Source organism: Ovis aries, chromosome 16, assembly GCF_016772045.2.
Source record: "Ovis aries strain OAR_USU_Benz2616 breed Rambouillet chromosome 16, ARS-UI_Ramb_v3.0, whole genome shotgun sequence".
Taxonomy (NCBI): Eukaryota; Metazoa; Chordata; class Mammalia; order Artiodactyla; family Bovidae; genus Ovis; species Ovis aries.
The window spans coordinates 33,725,075-33,740,922 of record NC_056069.1 but is presented as its reverse complement, the minus strand read 5'-3'; the positions used below and the strand labels follow the sequence as shown (position 1 = coordinate 33,740,922).

Genomic DNA, 15,848 nt, shown 5'->3' with positions numbered 1-15,848 from the left:
TTGAAAAAATCCTCAGCTTTCTGTAGTTGCTAGTGGTCTTGTTAGATGAGGCACATTTTACTACATTTTTATTCCCTTTTTTTTAATTCCCTTTTTTTTTAAACTCTTTTTTTGGCTGTTCCACATGGCATGTGGGATCTAATCCAGTATCCCTTGCATTGGCAGCATGTGACTACTGGAATTTTAACTACTGGACCACCAGGGAAATCCTAATTGCAATTTTAAAGTTTCTGGGGTAAATCAGAATAGGTCAGGGAGCTCAGTTCTAGCCAGTTCTCAGTTCTAGTCAAGACATTCTTCAGAGTTCAGTTAGCAGGGATGTACTACAGTCTACTTCCTCAGATGCTTTGGATCCTAGTCTGTTTAGATGTAGCATCTGAGTAAGTGCTTCTGGATGTCGTATCCCCCTAACACTGTTCCCGGGTTTCCATCTCAGCTGTACTACAACATAAGATTCTGCAGCAGATGGATAGACAGCACTACTGTGATGTATTTTTCCTGTATTGATTCTTCTGTGCTGTGTGAGGAAAGTCTGAGCGCACGCACATGCATTTTACTCTCTTGGGTACATACCTATTAGTGAAATATCTGAGCTGTCAGGCGCATGCACATTTAGATTTGGTATGCTATCAGTTTTGGTGAAGAATCCACTTGCAGGGCAGGAGACTGCTTGCAATGCAGGCAATGTGAATTCAATCCCTGGGTCGGAAAGATCCCCTGGAGAGGGAAACGGCAACCCACTCCAGTATTCTTGCCTGGGAAATCCCATGGATACAGGATCCTGGCGGACTACAGTCCATGGGGTTGCAAGAGTTGGACATTACTTAGGGACTAAGCCACCACATCAGTTTTCTAAGTGGTTGTACCAATTTACATATTGGACAGAATCCAAGAAGTCAAGATTGCTCTGTATCCTCACCTACACTTGATAACATCTATCTTAAAAAAATTTTTTTAGCTATAGTGGTGAATGTGTAGCAGTATCTTGTTTTTTAATTTGTGTTTTAAAATTTGTATTTCTTCTGATTACTAATGTTGTTAAGCCTGTTTTCATGTATTTATTGCCATTTGGATACTTTTTTTATGATGAAATGGCTGTCTAATCTTTTGGGCATTTTTTTCTGGCGGTTTGTTAGTCTTTGTCTTAATGACTTGGAAATTCTCCTGTTTTCTTTGTCTCTGTCTCTCTGTCTCTCCACCCTTGAGTCTTTCAGAAGAAATAGGATATCAATACTACTGAATAGAATGTATTAATAAATATCCCCTAGCTAGGAGTATTAAAGCTAAAAGTCGATTCTTTGAAAAGATTACTTTGCTTTAAGAACTTCTTTTTCTTTATTGTGTATCTACTGGTGAGAAATTGTCCCACTCTTTGTTCATCTGAAACATTCTTGTTTTAACTTTACTTTTGAAGGATATTTCTACTGGGTAAGGAATTATTGTCTTTAAACCCTTTAAAGATTTTTTTACATTGCCTTCTGACTTCACTATTTTCTAGTGAGAAGTCAACTTTTAGGTTTATTATTTCTCCTTTGGAAATCATATACTATTTTGGTCTAGATGTTTCTAAGAATTTTTTTTTTTTTTTTAGAAGCAACTCTAATCTGATGTGCCTAAGTGTGATTTTCTTTGTCCTGGTTGATCTTCAAAGCAGTTTTTAACCTATCCTTTAATGTTTTTTGTCAATTTTAGAAAACTATTCACCTTTTTCCTTAAATATTGCTATTTAATTCTTGTCCATCTCTGCTCATGAGACATAGATGAGACATTTTTTACAATGTATATACATATACATACGTGTATATATATGTGTGTGTGTGTGTGTGTGCTACATTTCTTTCTTTTTTTGCTTATTTTGGATCTTAGTTACTTGAAAGTGAAAATGTTAGTCACTCAGTTGTGTCCGACTCTTTGCGACCCCACGGACTGTAGCCCGCCAGGCTCCTCTGTCCATGGGATTTTCCAGGCAAGAATATTGGAGTGGGTTGCCATTCCCTTCTCCAGGGGATCTTCCTGACCCATGGATCAAACCTGGATCTCCCGCATTGCAGGCAGATTCTTTACCATCTGAAACACCAGGGAAGCCGAAGCCCCTTAGTTCCCTGACCAGGGATCAAATCCAGGCCCATGGCAATGAAAGCGCTGAGTCTCAACCACTGGACCATGAGGGAATGCCCTGTATTTCTTTGCTTTACATCAATTTTTCTCTTTCTGTTTCATTCTAAGCATGTTCTGTTGATCTATATTCTAGTTTATTAATTCTTGGTATTCTTGTTATAATCTGCTTTCAAGAACTCTACTGAATTCTTAATTTCATTTTCCAATTCCAGATAAACCATTTGTCCACTTTTCTATGCTTTCTAATTCTCTGTTGAAACTCTCCCTCTTCTAATTTAATTTTTTCCAACATACTAATCATAGTGATTTCATGGTTCGTGTCTGTTAGCCCCATCATCTGGATCTGCTGTAGATCTGTTTCTATTGTATTTTTGAATATTAGATTAGTTTTGATTGAATGCCAGACTTTATTTATAAAAAAATAAATAATTTGAGACTTTGCATGATGTTATTCTTTTCTAGAAAAAAATTAGGTTTGTTTCTGGCAAGAACAAGGCTGATTTATATCGTTTACCTTTATCCTAGGTTATAACCATTAAGGGATCATAAGGGAAAGTATTGGATTTCTACTGAGGCTCCTCTTTTGTAACAGGGCTGGACTTTAATTTTTGAACTCCTAGCCCTGTGAGACCGCTAAAAACTCTCTGTAGCTATTCAGCTTCTGAGCTGCAGCTTTCTCCTTAGTTTAGCAGCCCTTCAGCACATTAGAAGAATTTTTTTTTTTCAAATTTACAAATAGCCTCAAGGACAAAAGCATTATCAAATGTTGTAATCACTGCTTTAGACTTTCCTTTTTCTAGAGTCTTATACCTTGGGATTTCCACTGCTCTGATTGTTCTCTGATGCTCTCAGAAATAGTTTTTCTTGTAACTTTTACAGCCTTCCTCTATGTCCTAGTGGGAGCATTAATGTGAAACTGGCAAATATATCATGGCCAGAAATAAACAGTTCTGATGCTAGATTATTAGTTATTTGAAAGCAGAGTATGTGACCAATATTTTGTGTCTGTAGCAGCATTCAACATACTTGGCCAAATGTAGGCCCTCAATAAATGCTGATTTTGAATGAATGAATGGATTTTCTGATAAAAATGGTGCAGAAATAGAGCAGGACTTTGTAGGATATTGTCCAAAATCCCACTAGAAAGATTTTTTTGAAGTCATGAATTCTGGCTTGCTTTCTACCATTATGCATGTTTTCCATTTTTTTCCTTTTTTTTTTTTAAAGTAGAAGATATGAACTAATGACTGTAATGGAATAAGGAAAGATAGACTGGGAAACCAAGAAAGATTTAACACTTTTATGGTTGCAAGGTTAAAGGTGGTTCTTTAAAAATTTCGGATAGCAAAATATCTAATTGGATATATGCAATGATATGCAAATCAATACAGCTCTTGGGAAAATTTTGGTGAGACTTCACCAGATGAGAGAGAGAAGCGGCAGCTGTGAAAAGTCTGGTTTTGACAGCAGGCTGGACTCGGGGACCTGATAATGCTCATTCATTTCAAGTTGTCATATAACTTTGAGGGCAGGGGTAAGAGGGTGGGAACTGTTTTGGTTTTCAGTCGTTTGCATCACTACATGACAGGCGCGGTGGGACATGTCTTTCAGGGCCTCCTAAGAGTGAACTCACCTTTTCTACCTTGTCCTCTAATTTGAAAAAGCAGAGCAAGTGTATCAGCACCATTCAGGGCTGTCATTTAAAAAAAAATGGTCTAGGAAAGCAAGGAACCTTGTATTCTGCTCTCTTTTCTCTTTAGAAATTGCCTGCGTTCTGCCTGCACTGATGGATGGCATACAGAGTCATCCCCACAAACCTTTCTACACCATTGGCGAGAAGGTGACCATTTCCTGTTCAGGCAGCAGATCCTTAGAAGGTCCCTCGACATTTCTCTGTAGTTCCAGCCTTAAGTGGAGCCCTGAGGTAAAGAATGTCCAGTGTGTGCAGAAAGGTGAGTGGCTCCTGGGTCTGTCCAAGGACACATGGACTCAGGGAGTGAGAGTCCCTGTGGCCGTTCCGAACTGCTGTAATAAAATCACTCCCTCCATCCAGACCCCACTATGAGAAGGAGGTCTAGACTGGGTAACTAGACTTTTTTGCACATAACATATAGACTCACAGAATTCAAGGAAAGGCAAGAATAGGTGATTCTCAAATTTTAACTTAAATCCTTCATGTCCAAGATTAGCTTTATATTTTTAGGACACCAAGAAAACAAAGAATTTCTAAAAGCTGATTTCTGGCTTCCTCCTGACTTTTTAAAAATGTACTTTTATGAAATACAGAGTTGAGATCACAATTTATATAAAATTCTGCCTATTTCATTTTTGGGTTTATTAGTATTTATTAGTTTATTAGTGTTACTGAAATTGAATATTTAAAAGCATTTACATTTAAGCCTACAAAACAGAAGTTATGAAAGGAAAAGTATTGTGGTTTGTGAAATTATTCTTAATAGTAGAAATCCAAATAGCCAGTATTTTGAACACATGGCAAATTTAAATGGCCTGTTAAAATGTTTTTAATTTTTATTGGAGAATGTTGATTTACAATGCTATGTTAGTTTTAGGTGCACAGCAAAGTGAATCAGTTATACACACACATGGATCCACTCTTTTTTAGAGTCTTTGCCCATGTAGGCCTTTATAGAGTACTGAGTACAGGTTCTGTACTATACAGTAAGTCCTTACTAGTACCTGTTTTATATATCATAATGTGCATATGTCCATCCCAACCTCCCAATTTAACTCTTCCCCTCTTCCCTTCTGGTAACCATAAGCTTGTTTTCTACACCTGTGATTCCATTTCTGTTTTGTGAATAAGTCCACTTGTATAAAATGGTCCAAACTATTTCTGTCCAGAGATTAAGATTTGTTTTCAAAATAAACTCTCTCTTTTTAGTTTACATTTTTTAATAAATGGACTTCCCTGGTAGCTCAGCTGGTAAAGAATCTGCTTGCAATGTGGGCGACCTGGATTTGATCTCTGGGTTGGGAAAATCCCCTGGAGAAGGAAACGGCTACCCACTCCAGTATTCTGGCCTGGAGAATTCCATGGACTGTATAGTCCATGGGGTTGCAAAGAGTCGGACGTGACTGAGTGACTTTCCCTTTAATAAATGGAAAATATTATGCTTGCAACAGTTGAAAAAAAGGAAGAAGTCATACTTGCATTCTATTTTATATGATATTCTTATTTCTCGAGTATATGATTTAAACATATTTTTAACTGGAGGATAATCGCTTTACAATGTTGTATTGGTTTTTGCCATACATGAGTATATGATTTTTAATTTGATGTTGAAGTATGTCTTCTATGGCAAAGATAGTTAATTCCATAAGTAATAATAATATTCCCTGGTGACTCAAATGATAAAGAATCCGCCTGGCAATGCAGGAGTCTCTGTTCAGTCCCTGGATCAGGAAAATCCCCTGGAGAAGGGAATGACAACTCACTCCAGTCTTCTTGCTTGGAGAATCCCATGGGCAGAAGAGCCTGGTGGGCTACAGTCCATGGGGTTGCAAAGAGTTGGACATGACTGAGCAACTTTCACTTTGAAGTTTGTCACTTTATATTTTATAAACCCAAAAATGAAATAGGCAGAATTTTATATAAATTGTGATCTCAACTCTGTATTTCATAAAAGTACATTTTTAAAAAGTCAGGAGGAAGCCAGAAATCAGCTTTTAGAAATTCTTTGTTTTCTTGGTATCCTAAAAATATAAAACATATAGTGACAGTCACTTTATAGCGCAATTTGGTATGAATTTTCTCCCCTCAGCAAATTCTATTAAGGCTCTAATTAAGGATGTTTTCCAAACTTCTGTATTGTTTGAAAGATGTGGATAACAATAATAACTGCCCTTAAAATAAGCCTATAACAAACAAAAAAAAGGCCAGGTTTGTTAGCCTCCAGAGTTTTAAAATACCTGCTGTTTAGGTAGTCTTTTGCTTTTTTAATTGTAGTAAAATACACACAACATTTATCATTTGAACCATTAAAAAATGTGCAATTCAGTAGCATTAAATACATTCCCATTATTGTTCAACCATCACTGTCATCCAACATTCCATCTTCCCAAACTGAAACTCTACCCATTAAACATTTGTCTCTCATTTATCTCCACCCCCAGCAGTATTTAGACTTGATGTGAAGATATTTGATTTTAAAATAGTGAAGGTACATTCTGTAGGTGGGCCCTAAGAGTGGGTTTACTTGGTTAATTAAGTTATGAAGATGACAAAGCCATGTTCTTTTCACATGCAAGTCTCTTGTCTAGGTAATTCCACAAGCGATTTTTTTACAAAGCAATTATGAGAACTTTTAGAAAATATGTAAAATCTAACATTTCATCCTTAAGAATGATTAGCAAAAAACTGCTAATAATAATGCAAAATTCATTTACACAGCTTAATCATTGAACTTCACCTTGGGTACATTTAGATCAGACTTTCTCAACCCCCACACTATTGGAATTTTGGAACCTGATAATTCTTTGCTGTGAGAGACTGTCCTATGTACTGTAACATGTTTGGCAGAATCCCTGGTCTCTGCTGCCTCACGGGGTGACAATTGAAAATGTCCTTTGACGTTGCCCAATGTCCCCTGGGGAGCAAAACTGTCCCTGGTTGAGAAGCAGTGATCTAAATAACACCATTAAAGTATTTTATTTTGGAATCATTTATGATTTCAGCAAAGTTGCAGAAAAGTTACCCATCTTCCCGTACTATTAACACCTCACATATCTTGACACAATCTAGTTGAAAACCAAGGCATTAATATTAATTAGTACAACACTGTCAACTAAACGACAGACTCTTCATTCATCACGTTTTTCCACGGATGTCGTTTTCATGGTCTAGGATCCAATTCAGGATACTACATCGCATTTAAGATAATACCATCTTAAAGAAAAATGCTTAAAGAATAAATACTTGCTACAGGCAATGCTGGACACGACAGACATACTTCACCTTGGTACCATTTTTACAAGTTTATGCCTTCCTTGTTCATGAGACTTTCCTGTCATGTCTAAAGCTCTTAAGTTTTCCAAAAGTAAGGAAGCGTTCTACAGTTTGTACATCCATAAAAACATGACCTTCAGACACATGACCTTTATAGGTGTATCTAACAGGTAACTAGTTTGATGATGAAAAAGTATATGCCACAGAATTCCATTGTAATGAAGCTGCTGGAAGCAGAAATGGCAAGGCAAGTGGAAATGGCAAAATGAACACTGCCCGCCTTGCAGTCAGGCCTAGCTGCGGCCATGGCAAATGAAGCTCTTGCAAGTCGGACCAAGGTGTTTCCCTGACAAAACTGGAATGATAATTGGCTTTCTATCAGTTTGTAGAAAACATGAAGGAAAGGATTTTACCAATGTAAACACCTCCACACATTTACTCACTGTTGAGGGGAGACCACTTGGACATTTACATGTAAGAGATTATTATAGTCATCCTTGAGATACTGAGAGTTCTTGTATAGGTCAGGGGTATGCTTTCTGTCTCGTGATAGGCACAGCAGGCAGAACGTTCCCAAATAACCCATGGTTTTTAAACCCCAACTTCTTTTTTAAAATTTTTAATTGGAGGATAATTGCTCTACAATGTGTTGGTTTCTGCCATACAAAAATGTGTATCAGCTGTAAGTATGTACGTGTCCCCTCCCCCTGAACCTCCCTCCCACTCCCCACACCATCCCATACCTCTGGGTTGTTACAGAGCATCCGGTTGAGCTCCCTGCATCAATCGTCAAATTCCCACTAGCTATCTCTTTTACATGTGTAATGTTTACGTTTCAGTGCTACTCTCTTATGATATTTTAAACTCCACCTATTTGAAGAAAGGGAGCCTACACCATGGGACTTCAGTTCAGACAAACATGGACTTAAATCCTGGCTTGGCCAATTTGTTAACTAGCATGAATTTCTTGACGTTTCTGACTCTTAGTTTCCTCATCTCTTAAATGGCTATTTATTAAGAATTAAATATCACATAAAAAGGGCAGGATCAAGAGTCAATGCTCAAGAAATGGTGGCTATTATGACCAAAGACGTTATTTGTTGGGTCTGTGACGCTGTACTTCTTATAAAATGCTTTAAAGCTTTATTAATTTATTGATTATAAGAATTTATTGCCTGGTTCAACAACTGAAACATTCCTTGTTTACTACAAACAAGCTCTTCTCCTAATGGTCACATCTCCATTGTTCTTCTCTTTTAGAAGCACCTTTGACACCGAAAGTGCCTAAATGTCAGCCCTGGGAGAAACTGCAGAATTCGAGATGTGTTTGTAAAATGCCCTATGAATGTGGGTAAGCTCTGTTTTCTTCTCTGTTTTATTTTCTTCAAAATAGATTGAATGATTTCTTAGATGCTAGTCTCTGTTGGGTCAAAGGTGTTGCTGAACAAGCACCAAGGCCCTTTGCATTTCAGGCCAGTCCATTTGCTGCCTGTTTTTGCCTGGATCACCAGGGCTGACCATTGGTGGTGTCAGGCAGTGTTCTAGTCTGGCTGGTGAGAAGGGCTGAAGGATTGCTTGAGGCTGCTTGTTTTCTGTATAAAATGGGACAAAATGACAAAACAGGGGGATTTAGAGCCTGAGGAGATTAGGGCTGAAATTCCCTTGAGACATAAACTTTAAAAAAAAATCATTTAATTTATTTATTTTTGGCTGTGTTGGGTCTTCATTGCTGCAAGCGAAGGCTACTCTCTAGTTGCGGTGTACATGTTTCTCTTTGCCGTGGCTTCTCTTGTTGCAGAGCATGACCTTTAGGGCATGCAGGCTCAGTAGTTTCGGCTCACAGGCTCTAGAGCACAAGCTCAGTAGTTGTGGTGCACGGGCTTAGTTATGCGCAGCATGTGGGATCTTCCTGGATTGGAGATTGAACCTGTCTCTCTTGCATTGGCAGGCTGATTCTTTACACTGAGCTACCAGGGAAGCCCCAGAGACATAAACTCTTAAAGCAATACCAATAGAGGAAAAAGCAGCTGCTTTTCTAATTCTTGAAATATGTTTCTGGATTTGCATTCCAAGAACAGCATCCCACTTGAAATCACTCTTTTGCAGAAATATAGCTGAAGTAATTACTACATGTTGAATACAGATGGCATGATTAAATTAGGACCAGAGGAGATTTATTGGTGGGACTATTTACAGAAATGTGGGTCGAGCAAAGAAAACTGCACATAACAGGGCAGTATTCCGGAACTGGTAGAAGCTGAACTGAACTGGTTTCCATTTTTTTCCATGCCTAAGTCAGAAGTTGTGAGAGAGGAGCTTTTATGAAACTCTGTTGACAGAGGGTTAGTTGAGGAGTTGAGTCTCTCATTTTAGGGGCTTCAGAGGCGCCTAGCAGTGAGCCAGGGGAATAAATACCCCAACTGTACTCTCTTTCCTCCCTCCTCTTCTGCCAGAACCCCACAATGATCAAACACGCCTGAAGCTAGAGGACAAGGAAGCCTATTGTTGTGGTCCATACACTTCAGCTTCCCAGGCAGGGTGAAGAAGAGAGGAGGGTGAATCTGGAGAGGCAAATAGAAAACATCCAGTCCCTAGGGCTTACTGACCACCTCTAAGGTTAACAATCAAAACACAAATTTATTGGCCAATTACTTGGCTTTCAGTTAGTATGGTCATCAAAACACATATCCAACTCCTTGAATACCTACATTGGGTAGTGATGACTAAGGGGTATCCTATAAGAAGTAACTTTTTGTGTGAAGGAGAATATATAGCTGAATAACATAAATGGAAATCTTAAAAAAAAAAAAGAAAGAAAAAGGAGAAAAAGGAAACAAACACACAAAAAAGTTCAGCCCAGAATCTTCTGACTGTGCGGTTATTCTGTTAATCATTGTTTACCTTGATTCACCTTCATCTTCCTTTCAATTTCTTTGCTTCATTGAGCTTATCTGCAGCCTGTTGTTCATACACTTGGGAAGAGTTTAAATGTCTGATATGGGCTTCCCAGATGGCCCAAGTGGTAAAGAATCCACCTGCCAATGCAGGAGACGCAAGAGACATGGGTTTGATCCCTGGGTGGGGAAGATCCCCTGCAGTAGGAAATGGGAATCTGCTCAAGTATTCTTGCCTGGAAAATTCCATGGACAGATGAGCCTGTCCTCTGGGCTCCTCCGTGGAGCCGCAGTCCATGGGGTTGCAGAGTCAGACACAACTGAGCGACTGAATGTGCACTGATAACAAGGGAGGTGGCTTGTAAGGCTTTGCCATTTAAGCTGTTCTAAGTAGTTCTATTTAAAGTTTAAATAAACAGATTAAAAAAAAGATACAAGGATTTGTTTCTGTTATGTATTTCTGTATTTCTTTGTCCAAACAAATTTAGCTCTTGGTTAGAGAAGAAAACATTAGAGCTAAATATATGTAAGTAAATATAGATTCTGTCTGTTATTCAAAATTGCCTTTTGTTGTCTAAGGTTTCACTACAGTAATGGCATCCTTACCCATCAGTATTCAGATAAGTGGTTGTTTTTATTTGTGACATTTCAAATACTGGCACTTTTTTAGCACCCATGCATAAGGAAAAAAAGTAACACATTTCACGGAAATATTTCTGAACTATTTTGTAAACATAGATACTCTAAAAATAGCATTGAAAAATACAGTTCATCTTCCCTTGAGAATTTAGTCACTGGCTGCGGATAATGCCATCATGTGGATGTGAACTCTCAGGACTGCTGGGCTGGGAAGAGCTGCTTTCTTCTGCAGTTAGTAGTCCCACTTTTTCAAAATTTATTTATTTTTTAACTGAAGGATAATTGCTTTACAGAATTTAGTTGTCTTCTGTCAAACCTCAACATGAATCAGCCATAGGTGTCAGTTCAGTTCAGTCAGTCAGTTGTATCCGACCCTTTGCGACCCCATGAGCCACAGCACACCAGGCCTCCCTATCCATCACCAACTCCCGGAGTCTACCCAAACCCATGTCCATTGAGTAGGTGATGCCATCCAGCCATCTCATCCTCTGTCGTCCCCTTCTCCTCCTGCCCCAATCACATGATCGCATTTGACTTTGGTCCCTCTGAGTGAGTGTGTGTGTGCTGTCGCTTCAGTCGTGTCTGACTCTTTGCAACCCTATGGACTGCAGCCCGCCAGGTTCCTCTGTCTATGGAATTCTCCAGGCAAGAATACTGGAGTGGGTTGCCATGCCCTCCTCCAGTGATCTTTGCTAATTTTCTGTCTCTTCCTTTGTCATCAATCTACCTGTTGCTAACAGACCATTGCCTTCTGTTTTAATTTGCTGTATCTGATCTGTTCTAAATGAAACTAGATCGGCACCAGATACCTAAGATTATAAAACTTGTGAGCAAATAAAAAGCAAGATATGTTCATTTTGAAGACTGGAGGGGATTGGGCCTTAGAAATGTGGGGGATTTGAATTTCTGTCCCCTCATTTGGCTGTGGGAGACAACATCTGAGGCACTGAGCCCAGAGCCTCACCTTTCACTTTTCATTTTCAGCTTTGAGGAAAGAAAATTTTGTAAAGGAAGTAACTTAAAAATTTTGTTTCAGGTCCTCCTTGCATGTATGTGCTCGAGATGAGAGAAGCAAAAGAATACTGCCTCTGACCGTTTGCAAGATGCACGTTCTCCAGTGCCAGGGTAGAAATTACACTGTGGCTGGTAGGGAGAGCTGCATTCTGCCTGCCTCGGCTGAGAAAGCTTGCGGTGTGTGTCCACTATGGGAAAAATGTGATGGTAAGGGACATTTCATATTTGTGATGATAAAAATACTTCAGTAGTAGGAGTGAAGTTTTCAAAAATGTAGTTTGCTATGGATGTTTAGCAATGGATGACAGCACATCCCTAAGTATGTCAAAGACTCAGACTGGTCTGAGTGTGAAGCCTGCCATGAGGCTCAGAACCTGCTTACTCTGGAGCGAAATGCCTCCCTTGCCTGATCCTCCAAACTGGAGCAGGTAGCCATTCCCTTCTCCAGGGGATCTTCCCGACCCAGGGACCAAACCCCAGTCTTCTGCTATCCCCACTATCCTCCCCCGCTGCCTTCCCTGGGGAGGGGAAGTGGTGGATGCAGAACCCTCCATGGTGGTCTGAACTTGTTGGGTCACTCAGTCGTGTCTGACTCTTTGAGACCCCGTGGATGGTAGCCTGCCAGGTTCCTCTGTCCATGGAATTCTCCAGGCAAGAATGCTGGAGTGGGTTGCCATTTCCTTCTCCAGGGGATCTTCCTTACCCAGGGATCGAACCCAGGTTGACTGCATTGCAGGCAGATTTGTTACTGTCTGAGCCACCAGGGAAGCCCTGATGGCCTGAATGTCCTCCCAAATATCACATTTCACCTTCATGATTTTTGCTCTGTCCTTGTAGTATCCATATTATATATTCATTAAAAAAGAAACAGCCTCACATAAAAATAACAATTTTTAAAAGAGGAAACTTTATAGCACATCTTTAATAGGAAATATCCCTTACCATAAATATTAAGTAACCATAAAAATGTCTTCCCACGTGGCTCAGTGGTAAAGAATCTGCCTGCCAAGCAGGAGACAAGGGTTTGATCCCTGGGTTGGGGAGATCCCCTGGAAGAGGGCATGGCAACCCACTCCAGTATTCTTGCCTGGAGAATCCCATGGACAGAGGAGCCTGGTGGGTTATGGTCCATGGGGTTGCAAAGAATCAAGACACGACCTATTGACTTAGCAACAACAAAGGGGCATGTTGGAAGCACCAGTGCCAGGCTGACACTTTCTCCTAGAAGCAATCAGAAGGATGTGATGGAAAAGGAGATACTACTTGCTGGTCTCCTGTCCTGGTGTCCTGGCAGCACTTAACAGCACTACCACCAGGGGCCCCACCTCTAAGGGGGAAGAGCTGAGTTGCCCAAGCCAGGCCATGGTCCTCAGTTTTCCCATCTATAAATCTGGGAGCCTGATGGTGCTTTCTGGATCTGTAAGGTCTCTACCAGCTCCTCAGGGCCTCCTGCTCCTGGCTGGTACCCCCTGGGCATCTTTCCCCTCACCCCTGTCCCATTTGCAGCGGAAAAGGCGACACACACAACTCTATGGCCATGTCTGCGACACATTCGGTTTGGCAGTCATCACAGTCTGCTGGCTGACCTGGTTACCCTCCTTCGGGGGATGCCTGTTCCAGCATCACCCCTTCAGCGCCCTCACAGCTTTCCTTCCCACTCGTTTCTGTTTGGTCTTTACGAGGTATGAGGCCTTTTGGGTTTCACTTCCTCTCTCTCAAAGCAAGTTAATTCTCCTTTTCTTTGTCTCCCTCTAAGGCTTGCTGCCCGGCTCTTTGCTGAGGTCTCCGCCTTCGGTCTGGGCATTGAGGGGTCACATCATGTTTGGGGCCCCCCTGGGCAGCACCTGAAGGAGTGAACCGCCCCATGGGCGTCCAGTTGACAGGAAGCCGGGCACCAGCCTCAGAACCTGCTTACTCTGGAGCAAAAAGCCTCCCTTTACTGGCGCAGGTTGCCACTCCCTGCTCCAGGGGATCTTCCTGGCCCAGGGATTGAACCCGGGTCTCCTGCGTAACAGGCAGATTATTTACCGTCTGTATTATTTAGCCCACAGTCGGGGCAGGGCAGTTAGTGGGTGACAGGAACACCGGTAGCTCTCCAGTCACCACTTGCATAACTTTGGATAGGATGCGCCTGGCCTCCCCCACCTCCACCAGGTGCCATTAGGCCTGTCTCGCTTCTTTTTCCAGCCGAGGGCAGTGAATGTGTCTGCAGAGCCGCCTCGGAGTGCGAGGAAGCAGGATTTAGCGTCTGCGTAGAGGTGAACGGCAGGGAGCAGACGATGACGGAGTGCGAGGCCGGCGTCCTGAGATGCAGAGGACTGAGCATCTCCGTCACCGGCATCCGGCCCTGCGCCGCCGAGGCCGCGTAGGTGCCGGCGCCTGAGGGCCGGCTCGCAGTCCCTCAGGCGCTGTGGCTGAACTAAAGCTCTGCACAGCTAGCCCTGTAGGCTTTCAAGCACGCAGGCCCATTCTTTCTCCTTCCCCTCCGTGTCCCCTTCCCCCAACTTGTACCCCTGCATAATCCCACAGCCCTTTGTCCTCCCAGACCCGAATTCAGATCTTTTTTCTCTTCTCTTTCTAAAAAATGTCAGTCTGAAGGATATTGATGAACCTTTGCAAATGTTTTGTACTTCTCTGGACCTTGCCTTTTTTTTTTTTTTTTTAAATCTGAAAATCAGAGGGTTAGACTAGAGAAATTTCAATGCTCTATGATTCTTTTAAGTATGATTGACTCCACTCATAAGCCAGAATACATTCTACAAATTGATTAGGAAAACAGAAAGATTAGAGAGGCTGTCTTCACTCAGTAAAACCGAATAGGAAGGGGATCTGGAATGGAGGAAGACAGATACAATTATTCCATCCCAAATGGTAATCCCAGGCTTCACCCTGTTGACCCAGGCAGGACACCTGGAGATCCCTAATCTTATCAGAAGGTTAAATCACCCATCATCAAAGTGGAATCCATTCTGTGATGGCTACCTTCTTGTCTGAGAACAAATACAATTCAGGCTTCACGCTGGAGCTTTTCTTTAGTATGTGCCAAATTCCTGTAATTTGCCTTCCTCTTCTCTCTCTCTTTTTTTTTTTTTTTTGGTAGGAAGCATCATTTATGTTTGAGCTATTGAGTAATTGCATATTGGGGTGAAGAGTGTTCTTTAATACGGATACACACCTAGATTTTTCCGGGGACTCCACAGGTAGATCCGTTTGAAGCATTAGCTCTCTATTTATCCCCTATTCATCTTTCATCAAACCAAAATAGCAGCTGTATGAGGTTAAATGAGTGGGATTCAGTGGGATTTAAGCATGCATTTATACACAAATAATATCTGTATTTTCTGATACATTTTAATAAAACTTTAGTTTAAATGACAATGATTTAAAAACTCATTAAAGATACCATTCTTTGACATTAAAAAAATCTGTTATGTTTAATTTTAAAAGAATCTTGCCATGAAGGATGGCTAATGTGCTCTTTTTTACATTTAAAGCATTTTAAATTGCTTTGTTGAGGTATGATTGACATGTAAAGAGCTGTACAGGAGTTTGGGGATAAGTATACATCTGTGAGACACTTCCCAGGTGGCACTTCCCACCTGCCAATGCAGGAGACATAAGAGATGTGGGTTCGATCCCTGGGTCGGGAAGATCCCTGGGAGGAGGGCATGGCAACCCACTCCAGTATTCTTGCCTGGAGAATCCCATGGACAGAGGAGCCTGGTGGGCTACAGTCCAAAGAGTCAGACATGACTGAAGCGACGTAGCATGCACGCATGCATACGTGTGTGAAAACATCACCACCATGAAGACCATAAGCGTATCTATCACCTCCCAAAGTTGCCTCCCACTCTCATTGTAATTATTATCATGATAAGAACAGAAAGAACACAACATAAGATCTTTCCTCTTAGAAAATTTTAAATATACATTACAGCATTGTTAGCTATACACTGTGTTGTATAGGAGATCTTTAGAACTCCTTTATCTTGTATAACTGAACCTTGATATCCTTTGACCGTCACCTCCCCGTTTTCCCTGTCCCTAGCCCTCGGCAACCACCACTCTACTCTCTGCTTCATGAGTTTGACTGTTTTAGATACCTTGTATAAGTGAGATCACGCTGTGTTTATCTTTTTGTGTCTGGCTTATTTCATTTAGCATAATATCCTCCAGGTTCTATCCTGGATGAGTGACTAATTGGTGGCTAAACAGGG

At 41.0% G+C, this 15,848-nt stretch overlaps 1 protein-coding gene across 1 annotated transcript in view; it reads left to right on the top strand.

Annotated features, from left to right (window-relative positions):
- C7 (complement C7) overlaps positions 1-15,009 on the top strand; it is a 57,266-nt gene extending 42,257 nt beyond the window's left edge. Inside the window, exons 15-18 of the mRNA XM_004017017.6 lie at positions 3,879-4,070; positions 8,345-8,435; positions 11,654-11,838; positions 13,819-15,009. Coding sequence (XP_004017066.2) covers positions 3,879-4,070; positions 8,345-8,435; positions 11,654-11,838; positions 13,819-14,000 — 650 coding nt within the window. The 3' untranslated portion in view covers positions 14,001-15,009. The remainder of the gene's footprint in view (positions 1-3,878; positions 4,071-8,344; positions 8,436-11,653; positions 11,839-13,818) is intronic.
- Positions 15,010-15,848: the final 839 nt, after the last annotated feature.